We start from the raw sequence: 14527 nt of genomic DNA on the forward strand, positions 1-14527 counted from the left end.
TTTGTTTAGTGGAGGGGAGAGTGGGGCTGGAGCGTCTGACCTGGAAGAGAGCCGAGGAGGCCATCCTGAAGCCGTCTGATCCTGGCTGTCGGACCAGAGCCAGCGCCGCGGGGTCGTCCACGGCCAGGTAGGCTTCGAAGGCCAGACTCCCGAAGGAGCGGGCCTGGGTCTCCGGCTGCGCCTTGTCCTGGAGGAGGTTAATAATCAGGTGGGAGGCCCAGAGATGAGCGTCGGGGCCCAACCTAGAAGTATGACTAGCAATGAGCACTTTGATCCAACCTTTTAAAAACGCTTTCTTGTTTGTGCATTGTTTTAATGACTCTGTGTACAATTTTTATCGCACTTTAGTTTGTCGATAACTACACCCAACACCCAGCCGAGCGCCAAGCGTCATCCTATGAGTGCACCATGGTGTGCTGAGAGACGTAGGAAGCCAGCACATCTCTGAGTCACAGACAGTGCTGCAGGATAGCACCCATGTGGTGGGCTTACTTACAGACTTATATCACCTCCCTCCATGCACAGGATATGCTGGAATCAAAATAGACCAGGGAACGGATGGCAGGTTTTAAAACTAATCAAGAGATCTCTGAGTGTATTCCAGCTCTGCCAAGTTTTTAATGAATCCCTCCCGCCCAGAGTGGACGAGACGCTGGTGGAACGGACCCCGGCCTGAGAGGGATGAGGTGTTTGTCTGAGCGTGACAGAAAGGCTGCCGAAACGGACCAAGCAATAGGACAGGTTCAGCCCACTTGGAACCACACTAAACATCCCAATTATTGGCTCAGGGACTGGGTGTATTTCTTGGACCAAAATAAAGGGAAATGTTGGATTAAAAAACGTCACGGCTGAAAAGAACCAAAACATTTGGGTTTCTGGGACATTTTGGCTAGTTTCTCCTTAGAAGGATGGAGAGTCTGTGGAAAGCGTTAAGCTGTAGTTACCCACAAAGCCTAAATCTAGAACTTTCTAATGTGATTCCAATGTCAAACTTTATCAGGGATCTTCCAACCAAAATCGCTCTCCCATGATATTTTATGATGATTAAGCCAATGTAAGTATGATTATTTGTATAGCCCCTAATCACAATTAAAGTCTCAATGGGCTTAACAGGCCATATTTTATGACACCCCCTAACCCAAGACCCCCAAAATGGGCAAGGACATTGATTTAAAGGAAGGATGAGGATTCTAGCTAATAACTGGTCATGAATTATATTCCTATAAACTGTTTCTGATGGATCATAGGAATACAGTCCTCTAGCCTGCTGCCTGACGATGTCTATGATGGAAAACGTGGGAGGAAGATGAAAATGAAAGTGATTAAAGTGATTTCCTGTTACAGAATTCTTTGAAGAGGTCATTTGCACATTTCAACCTATGGCCTCGATCACAGTTTGAGCGCCCCTGCATCCACGCGTGTGGGTTTGATATAATCACTGGGTCGTGATTGGCATGAAGAATGGCGCCTGGATGAGAAAAGTAATATCTAAATTGGGTCCAAAACTTAAATGAGCCTTTTATAATCCTGAGTGGCTTAAAGTACGTGGAGCGCATACCAAAGAGGCTTAGGACACAAGGTTGCTAGAATATTGTTCCATACAGACTTCTTCATGGTACACAGATCAGTCGATCGGCTCTTCTGTTGAAATTGGCCCGTAATATGAGACCGAATTACACAGTGGCTGGCTTCCATCCTCCCTAGAAGATTGGGGAAGAAAACACCATTCTTCAGAATGGAGGGGCTTATATATGTATCTAACTCCTTGGAATATGATTTTAATATCAAGGAAGGTATTGTCTGAAATAACAACAAGGGTCTGGGCAGGGAAATTGTTCTACCGGCGGGACTGGCGGCCAGTGATAAGCTATAGGGCTTGGATGGCCTGGTTTAAAGCCGCAGTGCAGGGCCCAGGGACTAAGCCCGGGTTTAATGCTGGTGCCTTGTTCAAGGGCAGGAGAATGAAAGTGAATTAAGTGAATGTATGTCTTTCGGTGTGTGTGTGGAGATACCGAAGCACACCCATGTGAACAACAGACAAACTCCTTCATGAAAGATCCCAGCAGCGTTTAACCCATATGCTAACCTCTGCGTCACGGCGTTGCGCAGTAGTTAGTGTGCAGTAGTAAGAAGTTAGTTAGTTAGTAGTATAGTTTTGTACTCACAATGATCTTGAAGCGATAGAGCAGCGAGGGCGCGTCGGCCAGACAGCCGAACTCAAAGTTGTCCGGGTTGTATTTTGGAACGTAGCCATCCGCTCCGGTGCAGAGGAAGATCTTCTCTATGCTGCAGATGAAGGAATCCCCCAGGTTCTGTACCGGGTCCACCATCACTCGACCGTAGATAACATCGCCTGCAGGAGCATACCGTTCACGGTTAGGTCATATTGTTATATTTACACACACACACACACACACACACACAGCGGGACACATGGGGGAGCATGGATTAAGAACATTGGGAAAAGACAGAAAGCATTCTTTCCTACAAATGAACTTGAGATTTGATTTAACACATGGCTACATATCCTAGATATTGTTACATTTATTTCTCAGTATGTTTGAACATAGACTGCTACACAGCTGTTACATTTTCATGACACTTGTATTTATTAACATTTCAGACTATTTTATCAAAAGCCACTAAAAGGTGATGCTGGGAACAACCAAAGAATACAATCAGATATTGTTTATTTTACAAAATTCAAGTGCTGCATAACCTTTCTAAAGGGTAGCTCTGAGGCAGAACACTTTTGGATTGGAGTCGATTCTGATTCCCTAAAACTTTACTGAATTCTTCCATTCTTTGAAACCCCAAATGGATCAGCAAAATAACGATTTGTTACCCTGAGAGAAGGCGGTGTCGCTCTCCTGCCCGAAGCCCATGGAGCCGTCAGAGAGCCAAAGAGCTCTCTTGGAGAGGAGCAGCAGCTGGGTGTTGAGGCTGAACTCTGCTGCTACGGGGTCGCTCACCTGCAGAGACAGACAGGTACACACACAGACAGGTTAACAAGGAGAAACAAACCCTTGAGGGAGCCACAGAGCTCTCTTAGAGAGGAGCATCCGCTGGGTGTTGAGGCTGAACTCTGCTGCTACGGGGTCGTGAAACACAGATACACACACACACACACACACACACACACAAACACACATATGGACAGGTTAACACGTGAGAGACAGGCCGGTCGTTCGCTAGGAGAGACACACAGGCAGACATGTTAACATACAGGAAACACAGCAAATACACACAATGTGAAAAGTGAATGTGATTTAAATGTAAAGTGACCTGCTGGAAGCGGATGTCTAGGTCAAAGGTGACGGGGTCCCGGGGGTTGCAGGTGGGGGGGATGCTGTACTCCACGTTGGGGGGGGATGTGCATGGCAACAGCTTCACTGTGTACGACCCGGAATAGTCGCGCACCTAGCAGAGCACATCAACAAGAATGTCAAGCTTCACGCACTCCATCACTTTCTTCAGCTTCATCAAGAATTTATGACACATTTGAACTCTCGTGCACGGACACAGCACAGCAACCATTGCATCCTTCTAGGGTAAATTAAGTTCTCAAGAATGATATCTTACTTAAGCTGTTGCTAATTTTTGCCTATCTTAGCCTAAGCTGCATTCATGTTAGCCTAGCTTAGCGTACTTAGCGTAGCCAGTTGCAATACATTCCCTAGTGCAAGAGAGGAATGTTGATTTTTTCTGGGAATGAGCCTTTGCACTTAACAGCTAGCTCTAGCAAGGCTGCCGAAGTCCAGGCTATCAAAACAGATTTCAAACCCGAAGTTCCTTACAGCGAAGTCTGAGACGATGGTCCACTGTTGGATGGGCTGGTTGTAGGTGGGCTCTGTCCGCACCAGGCTCAGGTTAAATGACAAACCGGGGTGGTCCGGGCAAATGACCATGGATGACATAAACGAGGCTAGAGGGACAGACGGCAGGTGGGGGAGAGGTAGGACTCAAAGATTAGACTGATGGACAGCTTAGCAAGGTTAACACACTGGAGTTCTGTGAATATTTGATGGCTTGTATCACTGCCAGAGAACTAACAAAGCAATTATGGATTGAATTATTTATGAAATCACACTTAAAGTGAGAAAAAGTTGATTAGCATACTCCCTCTACATAATATTTCACCATAGATGTAATAATGTTGTCAGAATTCCTTTCAAGCAGTTGGTGGTAAAATAAATGGTTGAACTAGCAGATATCAGACACAGTATGATTTGCATTTTAATACAGGTGTGTTTAACTGGATTTGTCTCAAATAGATTAAATTAGAGTAGGAAGCCGTGAATATTCAGGTTCTTACATTTTTTAAAGGACCTATTTTACAATCGGTGATTTTTATGAGCCATGACCAGCCCTTTTATTACATTTTATTATCTACCCTCCAGTCACATCACAAATGAGTGTCGTCCCAGATATATGATGGCTAGATCAGCCTACCAGCCACCACCACTACCACTTTTATCTATGTGTTTGTGGACACATCTTTTATTTGGCATATTTTTTGAAAATATGTAATATGTATGTAAGTATAACGCTCTCTTGAAGAAATTATTATACCGATGATTTACAATATAATCTACATTTTCAGATTTATAAGAATGGTCAAATACAAATAAAACACTCAGTGGACTTTAGCCGCTGGCTAATCTATCCACCATCAACAACACATCTGGTGAAAAAAACATTAGACCTTCAAGCTTTGGATAGGATTGTGACAGCTTTATAGCGGTTAGCCTTTACCTGCGTGGTGGTAGCCTACCTGGGTGAGAGGGTACAAACAGGCCCCTGAACCGAGCCTCAGTGCGGAAGTTGACCACTAGGAGGCCCTGGCTGTTGATGCGCATGCTGGTTGGGTACAGAGCACCTGAAACACAGGAAATACCGATTAGCTATTAGGCTTTGGAATGGATAACTGGAAGGTGAAATTTGGAAAGTCAGCTACAAATGTTTGTTTCTAACAATAGAATTTGTTTATGAAACAAATATGAAAGAGCAAATATCTGTTGCGTTAATAAATATATACATTTTTATATTTTCGATATCAATTTAACGTTTTTGTATTATGACATTCAATTCAATTTAGGTAAAACAATTATTTTGCTTATTAACAGTTGTTCATGATTCCCTTTTTCAAATATTTTGCTTTATCTAAAGCTACTTGTTTTCAAGAAGAACACCAAGTACTGAAAGTCGATAGCAGCCTCCTTGCCTTGTAGTTCAGCCTCCGGCGGACTCCCTACGCCGTCCTTCCACAAGATGGCAGTGTCGTACACGAAGGTGAGTCTGAGCTCTGACTGCAGGTCGAAGTGCTGCCAGCCGCCGGCGCCCACCGGCGAGTGGAAGACATAGGACACGTGCAGAGGCACGCGAAGAGTCACGTAGGACTGGACCAGGTTCAGCACCTGAAGAAACAACCATGGTTCACATTCAAAGGCTGCTGAGTACATCCCACCTGTCTGGGATTCTGTCTGGGATTTATAGAATCGTATCTTTTATCTTAAAAAGTACCAGACTTCATGTCGAAGTCCCTTTTTCTGAAAGTCCATTGAACATTTATGCTTTGATTGTTCGCAAAACCATTTGTGAGTTGCTTGGATAAAGCAAGAACGAAAAGTGAAAAAAATAATAACTGAAAATGTGAATGCAGCATACTTTATAACACTCCAGATTGAGATACCTCTCTTAATATATTTTACAGAGACTTAAGATCACATTGACAAACACTATAACACACATGTCTACCAAATCTGTTTTACCTGATTTGCAAGACACTCTTAAAGTTTCTTGCATTGGTGCATTGTATATAGCACCTGTGTTGAACTTGACTATAAAAACACCTTCTCAGCCAAATTAAATATAATCCAGCAATTTATGAATTCATTTCATCTGCACATTATAAACCGTTGTTCACAATTTGCGTCGCATTAAAGATGTATTTACGTTGTTTGCCAGACCCGAGTGGCACGTCAACGCCAGAATCGTACCACCAGAGCTGCATGGCCCAAGGGCTTGCTTTCAAGACATTTTCTGGAATTGCATCAAAGACGTTTGTTGACTTCACGAAAAAAAAAAGCCACAGTGTGTTTCTTAGTCAAACATAAAAGCAAACACCACAGCCCCACCACCGTGGAGGGTTAGTCAGAGAGGAATCTCTCTCCCCTCTCAGCCCCTGCTTCTCTCTCACCCACTCTCTCTCTCTCTCTCTCGCTCAACATCTCCCTCTCAGGTACCTCTGTCCCTCTCACTCAGTGTCTGTCTCTCTCTCTCCCTCTCTCACTGTCTCGTACTCAATTTCTCTCTATCAAACTAATACCCTATCCCTTAGCTGCCTCTCTTCATTTTTCTCACACTCTCTCAATGTATCTCAGTTGTCTCTCTCTCTCTCTCTTGCTGTCTCAGGTATATATCACTCAGGGATCCCTCCCTCTCTCATGTATCTCAGGTGTCTCTCTTTCTTTTATCCCTCTGTGTCTCTCTCTTTCTCTCTCAGTTGTTCCCCTCTCTCTCTCTATCTCTCTCTCTCAATGCACTGTCTCTCTCTCTCTCTCCCTCCCTCTCCCTATTAGGTCTCTCTCTCTCTCCACCCTCTCCCTCTCAGGTATCTCAGGTATCTCCTACTGACTGTGGGGGGGAACCTGCCTCCACTAGCTTAGTGTTCTTGTGAAGACTTGCCCCACAGCCTCGGGCGTCAGCAGCAGCCCCCCTCATCCCCTTATCTCCTCATCTTCTTACCTCCGCACCAACTCATCTCATACCTCCTCCTCTCCTGACCTCCTCATCTCCTTACCTCCGCACCAACTCATCTCCTTACCTCCTCACCTCCTCATCTCCTTATCTCCTTATCTTCACCCCTTCTCATCTCCTTTCCTCCTCACCTCCTTATCTCCTCACCTCCTTATCTCCAAACCTTCTCATCTCCTTACCACCGCAGTGGTGGGCCCCGTCCATCACTGCGCACACACAAGCGGTCACTGGGTGTAACCGTGGCAACGAGGGCAGCCATCTTTTCTTTTTGTTTATTCTGTTGTTTTACGGACAAATGGATTTGAACCTGAAGTCTGTGCCTGCGGCTCTCCTTCGCCTCAATGTTTTGGTACTATTGGACTGTTTTACTCATTAAGCACCAACCCTTTTATCCATTCCACTTACTTTGTGGTTTCTTCCAGTGACTTTCCCATCGATGTAATCATAGAGGACGCAGATAAACTACACCCTGTACGTTTCCATTAACTGTGGTGTGATTGCAGCGCACACAGCAAGAGCAGATAAACCTTTATCTTCAACTGATCTTCTATTTACACCACCCACTGAGAGATAAATGAATCCCATAAAAAAATAATCCCACTTGAGCGATGTTTAGTATTGAATAAACCACACTGGCATAGCCTGGATTTATTAATGGCCGCGGTGCATTAAAGCTAAATCGCCCTCGCCTTGAGGTCTTCTGCTGGTGTTTCCTGCGATCAGCAAAGAGAAAGAGCTCCCACCACATCCCCATTAACCCCTAAGAGGCCAGAGGGCCAGTCCTCTCCAGTCATTAAGAGCTGGCTGTCATCGCGGCGGCGAATGCCTTTTTGTTGACTGAACTCCCGGCCACGCTCAAGTAGAACCATCAATTATATTAACAAGCCTGAGCTCTGTAGAGAGCGACCCACAAACACACACACACGCGAACGCCGCTACCGAGAGAGAAACCAGCCCAGTGCTGAGACACCAGCGCCGTAGGAATGGTGTTAATAAATAATGTTTCAGCGGGAGGGGCCCGAGCTGAGCGATGTGGGAGCCCTGTCGACTCGTGATTTATTTTTGCTCAGTTTTTGGTTTGTTTTTTGACCCGCCCGCCCCGTCTTAGCTGGCGCTCTTCGTGCGCTTTCTTCTCGGAGCGTCTAGCCTTATTAACGGCGTCCGGGGCGGATCTCGGATCTCGGACGACTTGAAAGCCTTCACAGCAGTCGCCCAGACGGCGGATCTCGCCTGGCGTGTCTCCGCACAGCGGCCGTGCCTCTGTAGAGGAACGCCACGGGGAGGAACCCGACAGAGGGGAGGCTTTTTATTACAGGGGGGCGGCTGGTTCACATCTTCACCCTGACAGGATACAGATCGCTAATAACAGTCCCGTTGTAAGGGGTTCGCCGACAGTGTTAGCTTTATGGTTAACGCGTAAGCTAGCTTGTCTTTGAGGCTGCTCATCCCTCCCCTGGCTTGGGGTCTTAAAAGGAAAAGCCTAGGAGAGTTAGGAAGGGTTTTAGCTCCTCTGTAAATGATTCATCCTGGTGGAGGAAACAACACAAAAACACAAACAGCGGAGGCTCCTCGGAAAGAATAGGGGACAAGTGCAGTTAGCAGTTACAGGCCCGAACTGACCCATAAAACAGGCCAATAAAAAAAGCTGAATTGGTATTTTCTGCATTACTGGAAGGTTGAATTCTCCTGCTGTGGAGGACCCACGCGTAACGACCCCAGATGTGATAAAGCTGCTCCCGTTTCACTGCTCTGCACATGCTCTGTTCCACCGGCTGCACCCTCCAGCACTCACTTCACTGGGGGGGGGGGGGAGGAGGCAGAGGGAGGCGGAACCACATATGAAATGTCAAGCATTTTGGCTTCTGGTCTCTGAATTGGGGTTATCTTATTAAACTTTACTTGAAAAGGATGTGGAACAATTACATCCAAAAACCGATTTTTAACTGGCTTACTCCCCTAGAAACGATGTACCACCAGTGGATGTGGAGAGCAAATCACTGCAGAAGCATCAGTGCATTCTGAGCAGCGCTCCAGCCGGTTCGCAACGTGAAACCCTTCGTTCAAGCCATGATCTGGAGGTCGTCCATCGCCTTTCTCAGCGGTTCGTAATCGCTGTGCCTTGCCGGCAAGACAAGGTGTGCTGGTAGACAGTTGGTCGTAATGCTCTATTACTGGCAGAGGTTACAGTGACACAAGTGAGCGAGTGAAACCGATACTGGAAGCCATTCATCCATCTTGACCTACCGCAAGTGACACGCCACTGAACAGAGAGGTCAATTTGTTAAACCATCAGTTATTCTTTCATCTTTTATCTGTTACTCCAGTGGCGTGCCCCGCCCTGAAACATTCTTACCGGTCAAAGCGTGCCGTATCATAGCAACCATTTCTGACACATAGAATATGTCATGAGATTCAGTTCACAACAAGAAATAATGGGATCGTCTTGAATACCTGTGGTCGCTTAAGACCCCATGGCACTCATCGTAAGAGTAGGGGTGCTAAAACCGGGGTCCTGGCCCCTTTACTGCCATGGTCACCTGATCCCCCCCCCCCGTCTCTGATTGGATAGTTTCCCTCCTCAACTCTGAGATAGCCAGTGAGGGGGGAGTTGGCATCACCCAGGTGGGTGCTGCCGACTTGTAGTGGAGGAGGTAGACGATTCAACATCTCCAACTCAACTATTAGAATTGAAGATATAGAGAATTTCAATATAGTCTTTTTTGTTTTTTGGATATTTACTCATGTTATCATTTGTAATTTTTATTTATTTTTTTTATTCTACCCCCTGATGTGTGCTTGCTACTCTCTGCCACCATTATTTGCCATCTGGGATCGATAAAGTTATATAAATTATACCTCTCGTAAACTCACTATCTAAAGCACTTTGTGTGCCCTTGAAAAGCCCAATATAAATACAATGAATTATTAATATTTGTATTGTTAAAGGAAAACCAAATTTGTTTGCATTCGAGCCTGCATTTGCCTCCGTGGGTTACTGGACGTTACTTATACACGCGTTACTGCATGAATAGCCTCTGATTTTCTGAGAGGGTAACCCAGTCACCTGATGATTTAGCAATGAGGCTACACACCTCCGCTTAATAACACTGAATTGAAGAGTGTTTTACAGGCAGACGGCAGTGCCAGAACGAACAGATTTGGGGGATTTTTTCCTCAGCAAATCATGGCGTACCAAAATAATTATTCAAAATCCCTTCCTTGTGCCAATTTTGCCGAAGAGCATTTGGCGAGCTTCCGCCTGCCATGAATGTTAACAATGATAACGCGAAGAGAAGTTGAGCATTTTGGAATCATTATGAGTTGGTTAGTACGGATTATATGGACAGCACAACAGGGGATCAACATACAACTATTCACAAAACGTGTTATCCAAAGATCAACTGCTGCTCAGGCAGAATCAGAACAACAAATTGATTTCAGCACATGATATCGCTTATGGATGTTGTGGTGAAGCCAGGAGCTACGTCTACGATGTAGCCCGTCGGTGTGGTCCTCTATTCAGGCTGTGAACCCCTCACCTGGCCGTCGGTGCCGATGGTGCCCCCGCAGTCGCTGAGCAGCTCCGACATGTCGTAGTAGCTGGTGAACTCCCACAGACACGCCTCCAGGTTGAGGTTGCGGTAGAAGCGCAGCGTGCTCGCTCCCCTCAGCGCGGCGCTGTACTGGTACGGCGAGGTCTCCCCGATCACCTCGGCGTTTCGGGTGGCGTCGGTCAGGAAGCCGTGGCGGGTCTGCACCTCGTGGTGGTCCAGCAGGTTGGAGCAGCGGTGGTTGCCCACCCGCGTGCCGTCCGGGCTGAGGGTCAGCTCGAAGTTGGAGAGAGCCCGGGTGGAAACCACGGGTAGCATCCCTGCACATACATATATGCATACGGTCATACATATTTATATGTTCATACATACACATGCACTTCCGCTCAAAAGTTTGGGGTCGCCCAGACAATTCCATGAAAACTCAAAAATGAAAACTTTCAGCTGTGCTAACATAATTGCACAAGGGTTTTCTAATCATCAATTAGCCTTTTAACACGATAAGCTAAACAATGTACCATTAGAACACAGGAGTGATGGTTGCTGGAAATGGGCATCTGTACACCTATGTAGATATTCCATTAAAATTCAGCTGTTTCCAGCTAGAATAGTCATTTACTACATTACGAGTTCTGGACTGTATTTCTGATTCATTTAATGTAACTTCATTGAAAAAAACAGTGCTTTCTGTAAAAATAAGGCCATTTCTAAGCGACCCCAAACTTTTAATTTTAGTTTACATATATACATACACATACACACGCAAATGCACACAAACACACAGACAAACACACCACATATAATCCTTACAATTCTCGATTAATTAAAAGTAATACAGATGAGAAGGAACAGAAGCAGCTATATATTAAAACCACCGTTAGTCTTCTCAGCCACACGGAAACAAGGGGAGGGTGTGGGGGCAGTTACACAGACTGTGAGCCAGGACTTTAAATAAACTGAATAATAATCAACCGTATCTCCATATGGTTTCTGATTCAGATTACGACGTCTGTCTGGCAGCTAAAGCCTCTCGCTGGAGAAGATATCGCTAATCTCCCCAAGCCCGATTAATGTTAAAATAAAAAAACGCAACACATTTCCGTCGGGCCCACGTTGGGTAATAGAGGGGGTTGCAGCTGACTGTTTATCTCCGTGGTGTTTACGGTGATTAAAGTGGTCAACAGACGATGAGCTCTCAGCGTCGCTGTCGCCAGCGCTGCCTATGGAGTTGAGTGAACAGCACTGAACTCCCGTCTGTTAGCTGGCTATACTCCCAGTGGCCAACCTAGCTCCTACGCGTTGCTTGCTCATCATGAGTTTACCGCTAAACCTGGTTGGCCAGAGGTGGGCCAGAGGTGGGCCAGAGATGGGCCAGAGGTGGGCCAGAGGTGGGCCAGAGATGGGCCAGAGGTGGGCCAGAGGTGGGCCAGAGGTGGGCCAGAGATGGGCCAGAGATGGGCCAGAGGTGGGTCAGTGGTGGAACAGAGGTGGGCCAGAGATGGGCCAGAGGTGGGCCAGTGGTGGAACAGAGGTGGGCCAGAGGTGGGCCAGTGGTGGAACAGAGATGGGCCAGAGGTGGGCCAGTGGTGGAACAGAGATGGGCTGTGGTGTCTCACCGTCGATGTGAGGCATATTGACGGTGAGCTTGATGAGGTTGGGGTGGTCCACGTCGTTGGCGCCCGTGTACCGCAGCTTGGCAGAGAACGGCTCCGCCCCCACAGAGCCCACCACGCGCGGCTGGCACATCCCTGGACACACAAACACAGAGACACACATACACACACGCACGCACACAAACACATACACACAAACGTCAAACAAACACATCATGGTTTAAGCGTGGCTAATTCTGCCACGTTTGAAGTCCAGAGCTAGAAACACAACGCGCTTTGGCGGGAAAAACAGAAAGCACAGCCAGCAAAAACAAACAACAAAAAAAACAACTACTTCTGGTCCAGGAGAGAGAGAGAGAGAGAGAGAAAGTATGAGCGTGAATAAGAGTGATATAATGAACACTGGACTGAAAGAGAAGGCAAGAAATAACGAAAAAAGTGAAATAATGATAGACTGATAGATCTGATAGATCTCCAGCCACCCACGATCGACAAACAGATCTCCCCACACATCGTACTCCATGCTAATGGGCAGAGGACATACATACAGACAGGGGTATCCACCCACCGTCTTCCGGGCTGGTAAACCAACAGACGCATAGGCAAATCTCCCAACCCACCTTCCTCTAGGCTAAGAACAGACAGACAGGCAGTCTGACATGTGTCCACCCACCTTCCTCCAGGCTAAGGACAGAGAGACAGACCCCCCGGGTGTGTCCACCCACCTTCCTCCAGGCTGATAGTCAGACAGACAGACAGGCACCCAGGTGTGTCCACCCACCTTCCTCCAGGCTGATATTCAGACAGACAGACAGACAGACCGATGTGTCCACCCTCCTTCCTCTAGGCTAAGGACCGACAGAAAGACACCACGGTGTGTCCAACTATCTTACTCCAGACGGACGGACGGACAGACAGACAGACAGACAGACAGACAGACAGACAGACAGACAGACAGACAGACAGACAGACAGACAGACAGACAGACAGACAGACAGACAGACAGACAGACAGACAGACAGACAGACAGACAGGTGTGCCCACCCACCTTCCTCCAGGCTGATGGACACGGGGGAGCTGCTGAGCTCCAGCCCCTGGTCCCCGTGTCCGTTGACTGCCCGGGCGGCACACTGCACCCTGGAGCCCGCCTGGAAGTACACCGAGTCCAGGGTGATGCGCTTGGAGGAGCTGAAGAAGGTGTCGAAGTCCACCTCGCGCAGGGGGCTGGTGACGCCGCCAGGGCCCGCGGGCGCGCTCACCAGCCAGCGGTAGCGCGTCAGCGTGTTGTTGATGTTCTCACTGGCACAGATGGAGCCCGTCTTGTGGAAGTCCACGTACTTGAGGTTACAGGCCTACGGAGAGCGGGAGGGAGAGACGGAGAGAGAGGTGGATGGACGGACGGATAGAATGATAGTGAGAGATAGATGGTTAATCAGATGGACGTAGAGATGGATTGATAGATCATAGGCAAATAGACAGACAGAAGAAGAATAGACAGAAATATATAGATAGAAAGATAAAGGGATGGATGAAAAATAGATCAATGGATAGAAAGATGTGAGTAGAGGGGAGTGAGAGGGAGAGAAAGAGAGACAGTTAGGAGTTACCCCCAGATGAAGCGAACAAACAGCTGCCGTGGTTTAGGCGAGAACAGAATGTTTAAGATGGCTTCCCATCAGCCTAATTGTCTTGTTATGAATCTGCTGCCGCAGAAATAGCTCCCCTAAACGAAACCCGGGGATTAGTGCGAGTAGCATCTCAAACAGATGACCTCAGAGTATACGCTTTGACACAACCTACACGGCTAAATGACTGCGAACTACATTAACCCTGACTGCGGATTAAATTACTATAAAGTATGGCCTGCAGTCTATTACTGCACAGTTAAAATCACTATAAAATGCAGCATCACAGTATGGTCTATATGTTTAATGATTATAAAATAGAGAAACACCGTCTATGGTTCAAATTATTATGTTAGATAGTTAAAGTTACGGGTTTAAACATCTTTAAAAGGAAACATTTTTCAAGGACTGCTACCTATCTGTAAATCTAATACTGTAGATTTAAGATTCACAGGGCTTTAATTGGCCTGGAATGTTCATTTACATTACCAAAGCACTATTTATCCATATTTTTTCTATGTGTGTGTCTATCAGTTTAAAGACTTTAACACACTGTAGATAGGTTAACAGTTTAAAGGTCTCCAACATATGGAAACTATTTAAAGGAATGTGTCAACTAGGACAAGGCAGAATATATGATGGATAAGTAACAAGGGCTAGAACAGTAAGTAACATAGGTTCTAGTCCACACTTTGAGTGGACTAGAACCTATGTGGACATTTTGAATGACCTATAACGTATTGTAACAGTTCAAAGCTGAACCTATGGGGACAGTTTGAATAAACGACAACCTACTGAAACAGTTTGAAGGGACAGAAACCTATGGTGACAGTTTGAATAAACTACAAACTATTGAAACAGTTTCAAGGGCCTAGAACCTATGGTGACAGCTTAAAGGAACCTGAACACATTGTGACATTCGGCTTGGACTAGAACCTACGACAACAGTTGAAACGGCCAGAACACGCGACAGATAGTA

General features: G+C 46.5%; 1 protein-coding gene across 3 annotated transcripts in view; it reads right to left on the reverse strand.

Annotated features, from left to right (window-relative positions):
* frem2b (FRAS1 related extracellular matrix 2b) overlaps positions 1–14527 on the reverse strand; it is a 92022-nt gene that overhangs the window by 3033 nt on the left and 74462 nt on the right. Inside the window, exons 14-23 of one of the 3 annotated variants that reach the window (XM_079731553.1) lie at positions 12972–13275; positions 11927–12058; positions 10299–10630; positions 5225–5417; positions 4775–4879; positions 3798–3925; positions 3286–3420; positions 2846–2972; positions 2166–2353; positions 41–187 (exon numbers count right to left, since the gene is read on the reverse strand). In XM_079731553.1, coding sequence (XP_079587679.1) covers positions 41–187; positions 2166–2353; positions 2846–2972; positions 3286–3420; positions 3798–3925; positions 4775–4879; positions 5225–5417; positions 10299–10630; positions 11927–12058; positions 12972–13275 — 1791 coding nt within the window. Of the gene's footprint in view, positions 1–40; positions 243–1573; positions 1701–2165; positions 2354–2845; positions 2973–3285; positions 3421–3797; positions 3926–4774; positions 4880–5224; positions 5418–10298; positions 10631–11926; positions 12059–12971; positions 13276–14527 lie in introns of those variants that run through there. The other 2 variants (XM_079731554.1, XM_079731555.1) reach the window with 2 other exon arrangements.

This window comes from Pollachius pollachius (genome assembly GCF_949987615.1).
Source record: "Pollachius pollachius genome assembly, chromosome: 3".
Taxonomy (NCBI): domain Eukaryota; kingdom Metazoa; phylum Chordata; class Actinopteri; order Gadiformes; family Gadidae; genus Pollachius; species Pollachius pollachius.